At 31.4% G+C, this 17724-nt stretch overlaps 1 protein-coding gene across 6 annotated transcripts in view; it reads left to right on the top strand.

Annotated features, from left to right (window-relative positions):
• The window catches only part of CSMD3 (CUB and Sushi multiple domains 3), a 567558-nt gene that overhangs the window by 229976 nt on the left and 319858 nt on the right, over positions 1–17724 (top strand). For 2 of the 6 annotated variants that reach the window (XM_040695843.2, XM_040695842.2), the window contains exons 7-8: positions 1895–2203; positions 16394–16471. The exons of 1 other annotated variant lie outside the window; for it this stretch is intronic. In XM_040695843.2, the coding sequence (XP_040551777.1) occupies positions 1895–2203; positions 16394–16471 (387 nt within the window). The remainder of the gene's footprint in view (positions 1–1894; positions 2204–16393; positions 16472–17724) is intronic. 3 more of the 6 variants (XM_015283035.4, XM_040695845.2, XM_040695844.2) reach the window with 2 other exon arrangements.

The raw sequence follows: 17724 nt of genomic DNA, 5'->3' as shown, positions 1-17724 counted from the left end.
GATCTACTTCAGTTGCTTACATTGCTGCCATCATAGGACTATAAGTAGTGGGTTGTGTTTGTTTCATTTTCCCTCTATTAGAAGCTTCATGGTTCTACCTACCATACATAAACATGGAATCTTATGTAGTTCTTTTAAGCTTTAGTTTTTCAGGAAACTGCTGCTGTATGATTTAGAAGTGCTGTACCACAGAAAGGATATTAAGACATTAAATGTAAGATTGTAAAAATAATATATTTAATGCATAAAAAAGATCTGTTTGTTGCCTGTTTAATGCTTAAAAAAAATCTTTTCTCTTAGCATTTCAATAGTATAGAAAAACAAAACACTTTCCACCTAAAACTTTTGCAGCACAAACTCCTCAGACTTTATTATCATTTTGTATTTTATTTATGTTATATTTATCTGTATTATGTATTCTATAATGAGCTCTATTTGCTTATAGTCATATTCATTATTTTGTCAATGTGTTTGGTATATAACTCATGCTGAAAAGGTGCTAAATGCTCCCCAGTTCCACTGAGAATCCTATTTCCATTTTCTAGCAATTCCTCTACTAATTTGTGCAAAAACTGTTTAGTTTCAATCCTGTTATCATCCATTACACTTCAAGGACAAGTTTTAAAGCCTCTGAGAGGAAAGCTTGGACATAAATATAAAAGCATGGAACATTATTGCTTGAATGAATTTTGAAGAGCTCCTTAATCAGTATTATGTTTTAAACATTCTAATAGAAAATAGTACAATTCATGTATATCAACTTTTAAATGGTAATTTCATAGAATCATAGAATTTTAAGGTTGGGAATGGATCATCTAGTCCAACTGTCCTCCCACTACCATTGCTACCACATTTTTACTTACTAATTTTATTATGCATTGCCCAGTTGTTTATCTGTTCCAGTCAAGATGAAGATGCTATTGTGTTAGATGTCCTAAGTATTCACATGTGAGAGAGTTGGCCTTCAAAGATCTGCAGCCAAATCTAGGTACTGGAGAAGGATCAAAATGTTAATCAAATATATTAAAAAATAAAAATAATCCCATATGTTTTATGTATTTTAGCTTCTACACAAGCTAGAAGTGTTAAATAAATGTTTTTCTAAACAGTGTCTAGAAAAAAAATAGCTAAAAAAGAATTTTTTTGGTGAGTATTTTGAGTGAAGTAATCATTCATTTATTTTTATAGAAATCTGAGAGCAAAAAAATAGATAATTATAAACACAGCCTTTGCCCAATATCAATTGAGATGATTGTAGAATCATAGAATCATGGATATGTTTGTTTGTTTGTTTGTTTGTTTGTTTGTTTGTTTTAAGGTTTACCTTTTACTCTCCATCTACTCTTGGCTTTATTTCAGCTGTAAATGCTTTGAGATTTCAGATCCTTTTCAAGATTGGATGAAAAGAATTAGATGCATGAGTGCATCTGACTGGTTTATTAGCAGTTGGAGTATCAGTTTTAGCCCACAACCAAGGTTACTGTGTAATGCTACTGTGTCTTTCCTCAATAGGGCAGTTAGCACTTTTCTACTCATGGGGTCTCCTTTAATGATAAATCTCTATATTTTGCTCCATCTATGGTATTTTCTTGACTGAATTTGTAGGAGGGAAAATTATGTGCTGTCATTCTGACTGATACAAACTTTAGCACTCTGAGCTTTCTCAGGATGTTTGAAACTAAATGTGTAATATCACAATAGTTATGAAATGTCCACTACCATTAAGAAATGTTCAGGTTATGTCAAATTTTTAAATAAAGCATCTTCACTTTCCTCTTTTCATGTCAGTTGCCTTTTCTATGTTAAACGGAAGGAAATTTAATCTCTTAGGTTGATCAAGAAAACACAATTCAAAAGAAAAAGTTAGCATCCAGTGCTACTGTGTGTCCCACAGGTTCTTCCACTTTGATCAAAACTGCCTCCACTGGTGAGTTAGAAGAGCCTATTGCGGCCACTCCTGGTGCTATTACTGTTGCTAGCACATCTGCAGATGTTACTGTATCCAGTGCAGTGACCATCCATAGACAACATCCTGAAGAACAACAAGTGCAAGCTATGAATGTAAGAAAATCAGTTCTGGAGTCGGCCTCTTCCAAAGAAGCACTCTCCCTTCATCAAGCAAACTTACAAAGAACAAGAAGACGACCAAGAAAAGCTGAGCAAATAGAAAGAACTAAAGAACTTGCAGTTGTTACTCATAGAGGTATTGGATATTATTTTACTTGTGCCCATGTAGTTATTGAAAAGTATTTTCTATAAATCAGAAGTGAAAGGCCAGATATACATTCTAGAAGTATAATTGAATCAAATGGGAAACAAAATTTTAAACTTAGTTTTAGGAAGACAGACAGATGGAAAGAAAATGAAGTACTATTGTCATAGTAATTAAAATTAATCTGAATTATAGAAAGACAACAGGAAAAGATCAAGTAATTTCTTTTTTTTTATTTCCCCTTTCATAGTTTGCTATGTGTTGTTATCAAGCCTAGTGTGAGATAAAAGTTGAGATAAAATATATTATTCTGTGTTGCATACATGTTTACACATAAGCTATTACAACATTAAAAAATATGTCTTACAAATAGCTCTTTTGTTCTAAAATAAGCGGTGATGGAGATGTATCTATCTCTCTTCTGCTTAAATCTTTAGCAGAGGTTTGTTTTTTTTTTAACATCTGTACATTTGTATTCTATCAAACACATAATCAATGAATGAAGCAAAATATGTATGATCAGAAAATTCATTGTTGCCTATTTCAGTATTAAAAATAAAGTTCTGACATATCCCTATGTTCAGATTACTTAATCCATATGCAAAAAATATTAATAATGAACACATTATTGAGCTTGAAATAGAAAGCACAACTTATTACATTAAAAGATAAATGACAATATCAGAAATAGTAGAACAAGAAACTGCAATGCTAGAATGTCTTAATTTAACCAGCATAGACATTTGGAAAGAAATTTCATGTTCTTGTTTAAATGATACACAATTTGATGTTTCAGGTTAATGTTACTGAGTACTATTTCTCACATACTTATTTATTTATTTACTTATTTGCTATTCCATTGCTTCATTGTAAGCTATTTTTCCTGGAGAACATATAAGCACAAATAGAATGAGGAGGAACATCTTTTATAGCACAAGCAATTTGTAGTTGTCTTATTATATGGTTGCTGTTGTCTAAAGATGACTTAAGAGTGTAATCCGTTATCTTACTGGATCAGATAGTCACCTGGTATAAATTAATGTAGCTTAATTTACTAAAATGTATTTAAACAACTGAGCTTTTAAAAACATTATATGACTTAAGTAGGTTTACTGAGAGAGGGAAAAAAAACAACAAAAATGACACTCTTCCCACCAAAAAAAAAAAAAAAAAAAAAAAACCAAAAAAACCCCACCACATTATATTTGATTTGCAAATGAAACAGAAATCACAAAATAGCTTTATTTTTCAATTCTATTTTTATCAATGCAAATCTGTTATTTATTTATTTATTTATTTAAGGATTGTGTGTTTGAGTATTCTTCTAAGAACATTTTAGACAGGTTTAAAAAGGAGAAAGCAGGCTTATTTTAAGTTATGAAGGGAGTAGATGAAGGTCTATTATAAATTCTTCTGATTTAGAGAGATGAGTATAGTATCTCTTCAGTTAAATTTGACAATAACTCTGCTTTTTCTGTCACCTATTAGTAATTGTTGCTCAACAATGTCCTCTACTGTTTTCTCACTGTCATTTTCTTCTGTGATCTGTCCTTTAATATGTAAGGCTTACATAATATATATGTAAAGCCCTTCTGAGAGGCTTTGCCATATTAAAGCACAAAACTTTATGCCAGGGGAAAATAATTGAGACTAAGATTTTGTTAAATCGATGTTATACTAGTTGTTTTTAATAAATTAAACCAGTATCACCAAACACTCACAGGTGAGAAGAAACCTGTATATATTATCCTAGAAAATAAAATCCATGCCTAGTTGTGTTTGTAGTTTCTCCTCTCATGCCATGTTTAAAGTTTTGATTTTGTTAACATTTCCTATACAACACTTCAAAATATAATTTTATTATATCAAAACCACATAACAGAATACATGTATATGACACTGAAGTGGGTAATCATATAGTAAAAGAATATCTTCTTTTTTTTTTTTTTTGTAATTATCAATATTTTGTTTGTCAATCATCATTATACAGACATATTTTGAGAAAGTATTTGTGAATGTGAGAGTATTGTTAGTGATAGAGAGTAATTTCTGCTATGGGCAAATGCTCCACAGATGTTTCTAAGGAGTTTTCAGTACATTTCTATTTAAATATTTTAACTTCTATTTAACAAACAAATACTCGTGAATATTTACTCATCTTGACCCACAAATTAACTTCCAATGGAGATATTTATAGCACTTACTTAAAAACTATATGTAAATTCCTTTTTAAATTCTTTCTCTATTTAATAGTTGTTAAAAAAATAATAATAATAACTTTTTTTTCTGGAAACATATTTTCCCCACATTCTTAAGCAGAAATTTTGCTTGCAAATCTATGTAAAGTAATCAATTCTTGAAAAAAAGTAAAATTTTAGTGTACTAAATACAGTTTATGAAAACTTACTATTTTATTTACAACTTAGTAAACATCTGGTGTATGTGTAATTTTTGAGAATACTGCAGGTGATATCAGAATAATGTTATGTTTTATGACAGACTGGAATTGGTGTAAAGGGATAACAATAGAATAAGTCTTATTGTTGGATTCTGAAGGAGAATTCTATGAAAAAGATCTTTCAGAATCTCTAAGTGAAAAGTATGTTTTTATTATTAAATTGAGTTTGTATGAAAGGGATGTACAGCAACAACTAGAGATCTAAACTAAATCTACTAGATAAAAATTATTCTTTCACATTCAAAGGGCTGGAGCACCTCTCCTATGAGGAAAGGTTGAGGGAACTGGGATTGTTTAGCTTGGAAAAGAGAAGGCTCCGGGGAGACTTCATTGCAGCCTTCCAGTACTTGAAGGGAACATATAAACAGGAAGGGGAACAGCTGTTTATGAGGGCAGATAGTGATAGGACAAGGGGGGATGGTTTTCAACTGAGACAGGGGATGTTTAGATTAGATATTAGGAGGAAGCATTTCACACAGAGGGTGGTGACATACTGGAACAGGTTGCCAAGGAGGTTGTGGGTGCCCTGTTGCTGGAGGCATTCAAGGCCAGGCTGAATGTGGCTCTGGGCAGCCTGGTGTAGTGGTTGGTGACCCTGCACATAGCAGGGGTTTTGAAACTCGATGACCATTGTGGTCCTTTTCAACCCAGGCCATTCTGTGATTCTATGTTTCAACATGTGCACTTCAAAAGTAACTGTAGGTTGTCTGCAGAAGTTTTTCTCTCAGTTTATTAGATGGAAATGACAGAAGAAAGATTTCTTGTTCTGCCTGTCTGAGAGAGAGAAAAGGAAATCCAGAAGCTTTCAGTGAGATATTTCCATAAGAGATAAGAAAGTACAAATACAGGGGTTTTTTTTAAGGTAGCAATGATATCAATGATATCTCCTGGGAGATACTGCACATGATTACATTCCTTCTTTAAAAAGAATTCAGGCTGAATCAGATGAATGAAAGAACTATACTGATATTGTATTGATTTGAGTATTCCATCTTATAAAACAATATCACAGACAGGATGAAGGGATAAATATTTCAGGTAGCAAATTCTTGTATTTAGAGAACTTAAAGAAAATGATTCCATACTATAGAAATAAATATATTTAAGGTGAGGTGTGAGAAAAAATCCTGTTACTGCAATGGATAAGTCTTCTGGAAGGAGAAGGGAGAATAAGGGTGAAAATCTTGCTTTCAAGAGGCAACGTAATTATCTAATGAAAAATATTTTAAAAGAGAAACACTTTTCTAAGTTTTTAGAAAAAAAAGTTTTTTTTCTAGATTCTAAGTTCTCATGAAAGCAGGAATCCAAGTTCATGAAAGTGTATTCCTTCTTCTAACAAAATTTCATATGGGTACTAGATTGCACTTTCTAGTATGAAATTTCTCATCTTATCCACATGAGAAGTCAGGAAGGAAATTAAATGTGTTTTTTACCTTATTTATTTTCTTTTAAAGTATTTAAGTACTGTTACCTTGATGATATTTACATTACTCGAAGAGAACTTTATTTTTTTATCTTATCTACAATCTGTTTCTTATATTAAGATTTCAGAGTTTAGAAATGCTATCAGTGCTACTGAGTCATTTTATAATTCTTATTAGCTGCATTTTTTTCCTAAAATTTTTCATTCAGAATATGTAAACATAATGAGAAATATTTTGGAAATTTTTCTATAGAATGCTTTCATAGCATGTTTTTATTTTCTGAAGATATATCTTCATTTTTAATGCAGAAGTACACACTCATCCTAATAATATACTATGGAGAATGATGGAAATCTTCTGGTTACAGTGGAAAAAGAGGATGTGTCAAGATTTCTAAGTAAATCTTGATATAGAAGTAAAGGAAAAAAAAATAAAGCTGATTATATAGGAGTAGCAGAGTTGTTTTTTTTTTTTTTTTTTTTTTTTTTTCCTTTCAGATCATTGAGAAGAATCCTAGATCTGGCACTGCCAGATATAATAAAGTCTGATGCTCACTTTTGCAGACATGTTATTATACTTCTCTGGCTTTTAAAAGTACCACTAAGTGTAAATAATTTTACAAATTGAGCGTAACAAATTTTTAAAGGCTTCTTAATTCTATTAAAGGAAGTGGATTGAAAATGAAATATCTCCAGTTAAGTCATTGGAGTTTTGTTCTTCATTTTAATGAGTATGAACTTCTTGATCACAGAAGAAAAGAATTAACTCCTATCATATAAGGAAAGTTCTGCATGCACAATTTCTTGTAACCATCTTTCTCTCTTTCTTTTCTTGAGAAGTGGTTTAATTTCTGATGTTAAAATATTCATATATAAAATGCTGTGCTTTATTTATCCCTCTCCCTCCCCCCCCAAAACCAATTAAATGAATATTGGCAAAGGATATTTACAGTATTGCCAGGTAGATACCTGTTCATATCTAGAAAGTCACACAGAGGAAAAGAATGAAATGATTTTTTAAGACCTGATTAAGTACAGTGGATGATTCAGAAGTTCTGCAGAATCCATCCCAAAGTTCTCTATATTGTAGATAGAAAAGAGTGCAAGGTATAAACTATGTGACATGGTATAAGCAATGTGATCGCTACAGTTCATAAATAATCAGTTTAGGTTTTCACACAAAATACAGAAAAAATAAGTCTAATATGGACAAAGAGAGGTCGGAGGAAAAAAAAATTGCTTAGTGAAATCAAGCACAAACATTAGAAAGAAAACTTAATGGGTGACTGTAGTCCTTATGTAGCAGTCCAAAAAATGACTGCTATTTTCATGAACTTAAACCCCATTTATTTTCAACAGAACAGCAGATTTGAACACATTTCAGCACTCTGGATTCAGATTCCCCTTCTACAAATCAGAAACATCAAATATTTGCAGTATTTTAACCATATTGTTATAGGTAACAGCTTGTGTGTGGGGAGGAAGGAAGATAACAGTTCTTTTGCTTTGATTATTTTACTTAGCTTTTTATTTTTAAAGTAACTTTTATTCATTTTACTGATGTATCCATTCTTTTTTACTTTCCCTCATTTTCAACTCTTTTCCCCCCTACATTCTTTCCATTCCTTTCTTATTTCTCTATCTTTCTCCCTTACTTCTTTTAGAATACTTAACTTGCCAAATGGTACTTGATATCTGACTTTATACAATATCATCATAATAATTAGGAAGAAACTATTCAAAATGAAAAAAACAAAAGCTTTCCGCCAGATGTTTTCCATTAATCCTGTACTTCATTTTTTTTGCCACATCTTAAAGGAAGTTTAGTAAGTTATAAGACAAGTTTATTTTAATTCTATATTTTTATTCCAAGGCAAGAGAGAATAAGAAAATGAAAACAATCAAACTATAAGAGAACACGAAAGACAAATTTAATAGGGTGCCAGTGAAACTCTTCTGGTAAAAAAAAATAAAAAAAAAATAAAAAAAAAAGAAAGAAAGGTTTGAAGATGGAGCTATTTAACTGTCTTGAATTTTTGAAAGACTCAGTAAAAGATAGAGCACTACTTTGTGTATTTTTTGATGTAAGCACTGTAAGGATTTGATAGAAAATATATTCCTACATCCTGAATTTTATGAATTTTATGAGATTTACTTAGGAAACAAAGGAAAAGAGGAGCAGGGAAGGAGAGATTATTAAGTAAGAAATCAGTGTGGATATGTTTGCAGATTTTTTAGTGGGCTTTTTCTTTCTGCATGAATGAAACTCAGGTGTATAGTGATCTTAGTCTGAAGAAAGTCAATAAATTTTTCAGCTTGATTCATAGATTCTTATTAGTTATAAGAATATTAATATATAAGATTTGTGTACTCTTTGTTTCTTACATCTACTAATCCAATACATTTTTATCAGCATGACACATACAATTTTCATACTCGAGCATTTAATTGCTGAACTGTATTTGTTTAATGTTTCATAATAAGCTTGAAATTACCTATTTCATAAACGCACTGAGACACATAGATGGGTTTTGTTTGATGAAGGAAATTGATAATCCATAGTTTGTTCAAGATTTTTCTTAGATAAGAACCGATAATGGTGATCTAAGTTTTTTTACATCTTCTTGTTTCAAAGTCTTTGGAAAGCAGATCGGTTTTCATCCAACAGTCCAGTCCATTGTGATTGAAAGTAAGAAAAACATATTTCCGAATCACGCACACATTTTTATGGTTGTTCCTTTATGTTGTATGTAAAGCAACTAGAAGAGGCTAGCGGTGCAGTGTATCTTTTTCTTAAGACCGTTTAAGAAGTGTAGAAAAACAGGGAAGTAAAACGTGTACTTCTGTATCTAACTGCTATCCTAGCTGTACTATTATCCTTTATGTAAAGAATGCACAGAATTTCCTGACTGAGGGACTCTGTATATTTGCTGAAGTATTCCTGCAATTAATGCCCTGGTTTTGCAGATGTCTGTTTTCAGTGGTGACTGTACCAAACTTTTATGACATCTGAAGTAATAAAATTATTTTTTACCCGTACACAGAAAAAAAAAATAAAAAAATTACACAATCAGCAGATGACATTTTTTACAGAGTACATCAGCAGAGTACATTTAAAAAAAAAATCCTTTGATAAGTCTATCCAATAGATAAACCAGAAAGTTATAATTGAACAATATTGCATATTAACAATGAGTCATAGAAACATCTACTGACGAAAAAAGCCAACAAGCCTATTGGAATGTTCACTTTTTTTTTTTTTTTTTTTTTTTTTTAATGAAAACTCTTACAAAAACAGTACCATTATTTTTTTTGTCTGTACATTTTTCCTTTACATTTCACAGTCATTAACTACAATGACATAATAGTAAAGATGCATATATACAGTGATAGAGTAATTTAGTTTTCTCACAATTGTCATGTTATATAATATTGATTCCAGTATATGAATTTAAATAACTTATTTCTCTTCATACTTAAATACCAACTTCATGCTGCTACCTTGCTTTTCTATTTATTTATTTTTATTGTGGTTCCTGCAGTTCTTAAGTGCTCTTCATTATATGTGACATGTTAACTTCCGTAATTTATGTTTGTCTTCTGACTTACTGCGTCACTAGTTTTCTGCTGTAATGTTTTTGTATTTTGACCATATGATATATTGGTGATATGTTAGTATAAGTGAAATACATAGTTGTTAGAATATGAAAACCAGCATTAGTGTAGTTTTTTATTACTTTATACAGATGAGCCATACTTGCTTTCATTCTTAAATGGTACTTTTTCCAAATTAGAAAATTTGTCATATAAATTGATATACTGTAGAAAAACTGTTACCTTAAGCTTTTCAGAGATCATTTGTACAAAATAATTATATCTCCTCATCATTCTTAATTTAGTATTAACGTCATAACTTATATTATGTAATGAATATTATACACTTGTAACCTGTATGAGTATACTTTTGTTTTATCAGTACATGTTCTACTTCATTTTACATAGTTCAGATAATCACTGCATTACTTTATTATACAAATTGATTATTTATATTAGTTGGAACTCAGATACTAACAATTTTTATAATTTGTAATGAAAATACAACAGGGTGAGTTCCTACATAAAATTTTGCAATAACTTTACAGTTCCAGCAGCTGTACACATATTTTATTTTTCAGTCAAAAGAGGAGTAGGGTGTTTTTTTTTTCCTTTCCATGTATTTTTTTTTTCATTGTATTTTTAATGGAGATAAGAACCCAAAGACAAATTTTCAATTGCATATTAAATTATATATGGCTTACATCATGCATGGTATTGTTTTCTGAAAATTGTCATAGGTTTTCATCTGTAGATAAAGAATAAACTGAGAATTTGCACAATTGAAATGGAAGTGCTTTACATTAAAGTAAAATCAAAATACATGAAATTTTAATATAAACGTGAAATGCACATGTTAGGTTATAATAATATGCTTGTTACAGGTTTCATTGAAGTATATCACTATGTTCATTGAACAATCTGGGAATCTGTTGTGCATGTAGACCTACCTCTGGAGCAGGTATACTGAATTAGACATACACCTAGAAGTATGATATGCAGTTTATTTGCCATACCTGAAACTAAGCACTACATATGGGAAGAGTAGAGAATATCAGATTGCTGTTTCTGTCATTAGAAATAGTAACTGCTGCAAGGAAAATTTGCTATAATCAGATTTTGAAGTTCTTGAATGATTAGTGATTTACTGGTTCTGCACCAGTCTGCTCTGAACTATATTCCAAACTGTCTTTTGTCCCTTTAGAAAGCAGTAAATTACACATTATTTCTTGGATAAAATAAATCCAGAGAATATACTTATTGCTGTAGATTATGTAATTCTGAATCTATAACAACTTTTAATTTTAGCTTGTGTTCCCTAATATTTGGGCCCAGTGAAAGTGGAAAAAGTGATCTTGATTTTTATTTTCTGAGTAACAGAAATGTGGGAAGAATTTTCATCATGTAAATTCAGAGGGGAAAAAAATTCTTAGGAAAACATAGTGTCAAAACCTTTTCTATAGTATGCTCAGGCAATTGCAGCTGAATTTAAATGAAAGTGGAAAGTGAGAAACAGAATAGAGAGCTTGTGAGGGGTACACAACTTACCCTTGTTTCCAGAGATATTGCATATTTCATGAAACATTATATAGGAACATACATAAGTTGATCTGATATTAATGCCTTCTATTTATTTCCATGGAAACTATAATAATTACAAAGATCACAGTAACACTTTCTGATAAATCAAATTATCACCTGTGAAAAACAATTTTTCATCATAATTATCTTCATTAGCTGTGCAATTTCACTAGCAATGAACAAGAGCCTACGTAATACGCTTGTAAAAATCAGCACTAGGAGGCATGACTTGTCACGACCACTGAAATGTATTACCTGTCTGCCTCACTCTGGTAACATCCACTGGTCTCCAGAAATGTTCAGCAAGCATCAATAAATGTCAATGGGTGTATTTTTTTCTGCTGAAGGAAGTATATTCCACACCTTTTCTTCATATGCACTTCCATGTTAGATGTCATTTTCTCAGACTGCCCCTCTGCTGCCATCTGTTGGGAGGCAAAAAAGTGTAATGGGATATTGGTGGTAAGGTTCAACCTCTACTACCATACCACCATCAGCCTCTGATTTTGTGAGCCAACGTAGTAAAACTTTGCCTAGAACTAATTGAAATTTCAGTATCTTACATGGGAAACTACTTTAGATAAAGACTGAAACAAAATTATTCTGAACTTATTTCAGTTTGTATATAGATTGTCTACCATTTACGAGTCTACTCCGTTACCTGAATCTCAGATCATCCATCTCACATGCAAACTTCATGTATGAACTTACTCAGTTTTCACAATTATTTATATCCTTCTTTCTTCAACAAACCATTTAGATCCATCTTTTATATCTGCAGAAAACAATGGAATTTCCAGCTTTAGAAAAAATTATGCTATGTAATCTTCTCTTGTGTATCAAGGCCATTTGTGGGGAAATAAGCACAAGTGTGTTGAACGTATGCTCCAAGATGTATGCCTGAATAGTTTCCAGATTTTCAGAGCTTTTTTAAAATAATCTCTGATTAAGTATCAAGTAGCTTTGATGAGACAGTTTACACTCATCAGATCACATGATGAAAATTACATTTACGTCTGTCAGAGCTGTGCACCAATTCTGCCCAAGCTAAATAAACACAAATAAATATACTTAATTATATTTAAATTTAAGAATTAAGACAACAAAAACAAAATTAAATTACAAAACACAGCTATTTAAAGTAGTTTTAAACAACATTATAACCTTCTGTTTACATATAGCAATGGAGATATGACTATACTGGATAGCTTATTATAAATTTAAAATAGTTTTGATAGTCTTGACAATTATGTAATTAAACTCATATACAAAGGGTTAATTCTAATGCAGATACAATAGACTTGGTAAATAAAGACTTGGTAATAAACTGATTAAGTTTGGTCTCTGAACAGCTTGATTTCTTTGATCTAGATCTTCAGTGTTACTTTGAAATTGATTCTGAAGTAGAATGAAGGTCAGGGCATAAAGGAAGCTTTGTGTTCACATCTGTTTTAATTTATGCTATAGTATTCTCCAAAGCACTGGGGATCTTGTCTCTTTTTTCCATCTGTAACAGTATGCCATCTCAGGGGTATCTTGTTTGTTTAGACTCATCTATTTTTCCTGTGTCTTGGCTGTTAAGAAATATGAGATTAGTCTGAACATGTTTAGCTGTTTGCAGCACTATCACATATCATAATCATTATCTGAATGACCTGGAGAGAAAAGAGGATATAAAAGTTTAAGCTCATCTCATGAGACAATAGGTATCCAAGGCCAAATAAATTGAGCCCTTAAAGTGTCTATTTCTCTTTGTGAACTAGCTTAGATGTGTGCAGCTGCAGTATTTCCTGGCATGAATCTATCCTTTGAACCTTCTGAAAAGTGAAATCCACCATGCTTACTGTCACGTGCAGACTAAAATTGTTTTTAAACAGTTCACATTTTCTTCCCTGGTGTCCACACTGGCATTCAAAAAATACCTAGTTTTGAAAGTATTAAAAAGTAGACTTATTGTAGTTTTGGTTTTGTTGTTGTTTTTGTTTATTTGTTTGTTTTTGGAAGGAGAGCTGTTTTTCTATGTATGTATATACATACCAAGCCTGACACATTCTTTATCGACTAGACATGTTGGAACAAAATATGTGTCTATATCTACTTCTTCATACTATAATTTTAAAGTACTGTTCAATAAATTAGCATACAAGGCATAGTTAAAAGTTTCTTTCACCTCTGAGAATGTAAGGAACAATCAGAGATCTTGAGTTTCTTGCTTTCCTTATATTTAATAGCTACAGATATTTTTTAAAAAGATGGAATGTTGTGGGTTGGAAGGAACATTAAATGCCATCTAGTTTTAGTCCCCTGTAGCAGTAGGGACACCTCCTTCTGGATTAGATTGCCTAGAGCCCTCTCCAACCTGGACTTTAACATTTCCAGGAATTAGTTATCCATAACTTCTCTGGGCAGCCTGTTCTAGTTCCTTCCCACCTTAATAATAAGTAATTTCTTCTCAATTTTCTATCTAAATCTAGACATTCTTAGTTAAATCCATTACCCTTTGTTCTATTGTTATACACCCTGATGAAGAGTCCCTCCTTACTTTTCCCCCGTTAAGTACCAAGAGGCTGCAATGGGATCTCTCATAAGCCTTCTCTTCTCCAGGCTGAACAACTTCAGCTCTCTCAGCCTGCCTTCGCGGAACAGGTGCTCCAGCATCTGTGCTCTGATCATCCTTATGATCTGCCTATGGACTCATTCCAATAGATCCACGTCCTTATTATTTTTGGGGCCCTAGAGCTGAAAACAATACTCCAAGTGGAGTCCAAAAGGGCAGAGCAAAAGAGACAATCACATCTCATCACTTGTGCGACCCATGGTGTGGTTGGGTTTCTGGGCTCCAAGCACACATTGCCAACTCATGTTGAGCTTTTCATTCAGTCCTACTTCCAAGTCCATCTCCGTGTGGTTGCTCTCTATGCCTTTATCCCCCAGTCTGTATTGATGTTTGCACAACACAGGTGTAGTATTTAAACTTGAATTTCGTTCCTGTTTTACAGTTCCACTGTAGATATGTTCTCTTTTTCTCATGTATGTAAACTGAGGATATATTACATAGGTGCTTGAGGATGAAATGAAGCAAAAACACTCACCATCTTCTTTCTTTGTTATGTTGATATGAAGATTTCTGAAAATAAAGGACACGCAACTTACTAATTGAAACCAATACCAGCAACTTTATCATGCATTCAGACCTACTCCCATTTTACTTAGGTGTTACAAGAATACCGAGGTTTCAGTCTTCTGATCTATTAGGAATTATTTTATGTTGATGCTAGAAGTAAGCCTAAAGAAGCTTTAAGCTCTACACCTAGATTGATATTTATGTACAAACAACAACTTAGAAATCTCACACACTGATGTGAGAGCATTGCTTTTATTTCAGTATGGCTATACTGAAATACTTCATGAACATACAATTGTTTTGTCCATGACTTCTTCTACCTACAGCATTCTTTTATGAACTTCAATTATTTGAAATAAAAATTTTCATAGTATTTTGTGGCAACAGGTACATTCTACTCCTGCAAATAATGTACTTCCCAGAACCATTGGCAATGTTTATACATTACATTATGATGATGATCATTTTATGTACTGAGATAGAAGCCTAAAAAAAAAAAATTGTTAAAAGCCATAAATAAAAAATACAGCCTCTTCCATCAGAAGCGTAGGAATACCTCTTATGATTTCTCAATTGTCCTATAAATTGTTTTTGTAACTTTTTTTTTTTTTTTTTTTTTTTTCTTATGCTCTTTTGCATGGTAATGATTACAAATCACTCAGGCCATGTTTTGCTTTGATTAACTGCCTTTATCAAAAAGATAGTCCAAAATAAAGGGTTTTACACATATTGTTCATATAGTTTAGCAATAGAATTGGTGGTAAGGTGAGGTAAAACTTTGCAAATAAGAATTTTAAAGCAAGGAAAGGTCAGCTGCAGAATCAACAGTAGAATGGCAGACTGTATTTAGTTAAAACAGTAACTTTGCCCAGTATGCTTAATTTAATAATGTGATGTTCCTTCTCTAAGCAGAAGATTTCAGTTTTCAATGCAGAAAGATCATAATACAGATACTAAAATCTATATATTTCCTGAATAAACATGATTCTTCCAGCTAGGGACGTAGCTGGGGTAGATTTTTAAAAGAAGTAGTGGAGACATTTCAGCATGGAGATTTGATCTGAGTGCCTATAAATCTTGAGAATGTATTCCAACATGTTAATTTTAGAAGGACTTTTGAGTACTGTAATAGTGACTTTCTTGGTTATTTCCTCAACTTTGCCTTTTTACCAAATTTAATACTGTTTTTTAATGTAAATTTTTAAATGTGCAAAAAAGGCCAAAATATGTTAACAAAAAATACATTATTATTTCTACTGCTATTATTTTTTTTTCAGAATATATGCAGAACATAATATATGTCCTGTATTGCATGGGTAATGATGGAATTCAAACTTGAGAGTATATTTTGGATTCCAGTGTGTATTCAATAAGATGTTGTGGATGACACATTTTTTTTTTTTTTTTTCCATGTTAAATTATGTATTTCTGGAAAACATAATTGAATTAAAATGTGCCCTCAGGGGGAAAAAAAAAAGAAAAAAAGACAAAAAAAAATCCTTAGGTGTGATAGTGTTCTGTAATTTATTTTATTTTATTTTTTAATTTATTTTTTGATGTCAAGGAGATAAGCACTGGTCTTTATTACTGTAGTGGAAATACTAGTTAAGATACAACAGGTTATGAACAGCATTATCTATTATTGTTTTTATTTTCCAGGTTCCATAAATCTGTGATAGTGTTTTACACTATTTATGGTGCATGGAAGTAAACATTTTGGCCATCATTTTCTTCTCAGTTATACAGGAGAAAAAAAATCATTACAAATCTTACTTTTTTCCTTTGTCTGATGAAAAATTTAGTCTCAATACTCATTCTAGTAAGTTGCTTCCCACTGCAGGGACAAAATATGAGCTTGCTAGGTAGCTGGTACTTTAGTTTTTATATAGTTCCATGATACATTTTGTCAAATGAAATGAAATATTTTAGACTGTATTTCCTGATACATGTTTTTTTTGTTTGTTTTTTGTTTTTGTTTTGTTTTGTTTTGTTTTTAACTAGTGAAAAAGGCCATAGATTTTAAATCTAGAGGATTTAAATTGTTTCCAGGGAAAGACAACAGCAACAAGTTTTCTATCTGTGAGTGTACTCCTTTTTTTGTTACTTTTTTCAAGTGCAAGAGTGAAGTTTGTGCTGTGTTGTTCGTGTGTTTATGAAGTTGTTTATGTATTTATGTGGATATAACTAACTTAAATCTGTTTCTCAGTCTGCATGATGAATTTTTAAATATGGTTCTACTCTAAAGGCAGACCTTCTATAAATCTGGCATTGTAAAACGACTTTTTTTTTTTTTTTTTTTTGCAGTGTCACATTAAAATCAAAATATTTACAAAGAAATAAATATTCAGTCTCCCAGGTGTCAATTGAAACCTAGGAAGAGAAGATCATGTTATTTTAATCAAACATTTGTACAAGTAGAAAAAGGCTATAAGCACAGAAACCTGTCTTTATTTACAAACATGCAGTTGTGTATTTTTTTCAAGTGATGCATATGAATTCCCTTCCTGAAATCACAGTTCTTCATTAACATTGACATTTTGAACTGATTAACTGAGAGGTTCAAAATTCTGAATATCCTTAGTGCCTTCAACATGAATTACAGAAGGTAGAACATGAAAGTTTTCATTATCTTACAGGACTGAGTTCTGATTAACCCATGAGGAGGAGTCAGAAAAACTTTTAACATAAATTAAGCAGCGATTTTTTATACAAATACATTAAAGAAGATATCTTTTTCAGAAAAAAAAAGTCACTTTTATAGAGGTCTTTTTTTGGTCTAGAACCACATTTTAAATACTTAATACTGGTTAAACTGAACATGCTTAGCATATGTCTGTTTATACTACATTGTTATTCTTCACAGGAGTGGAAGGACTTTTGAGGCTCCTTAAGTTAGACATGTTTGTACTACTTTTTTTTTTTTTTTTTTTTTTTTTTTTTTTTTTTTTTAAGTTGTCACAGATGGATTCAGTGTTCAGGAGTTACCAGGGCATACTGGAACATTTTTAAAATGTATTTTCAGTTTTGAACTGTCAATATGATAGACATGTTTTATTAAAAAGATGTCTTCAAGCAACAAGACCCTTTAACTTTTGCTAAGTTAGAAAAATAAAGGAAAATATACTTCTGTTTAGTTTTTATTATGTAGCATATTGCCACATTCAACTTTTCTATAACCTGCATCATCTAAATAGTTCTTGAAATATTTCAGTTTTATTTGAAAATAATGTCTCCAGATCTCTGAAAACAAGTGTTCTTTTTATATAAATTGAGTGACTGCAAAGTAGGGTGGATATACAAAAATAAATCACTGTAAAGTAAACACAGTAGTG

This window comes from Gallus gallus, chromosome 2 (assembly GCF_016699485.2).
Source record: "Gallus gallus isolate bGalGal1 chromosome 2, bGalGal1.mat.broiler.GRCg7b, whole genome shotgun sequence".
NCBI lineage: Eukaryota > Metazoa > Chordata > Aves > Galliformes > Phasianidae > Gallus > Gallus gallus.
This window is presented reverse-complemented; position numbering and strand designations above follow the sequence as displayed.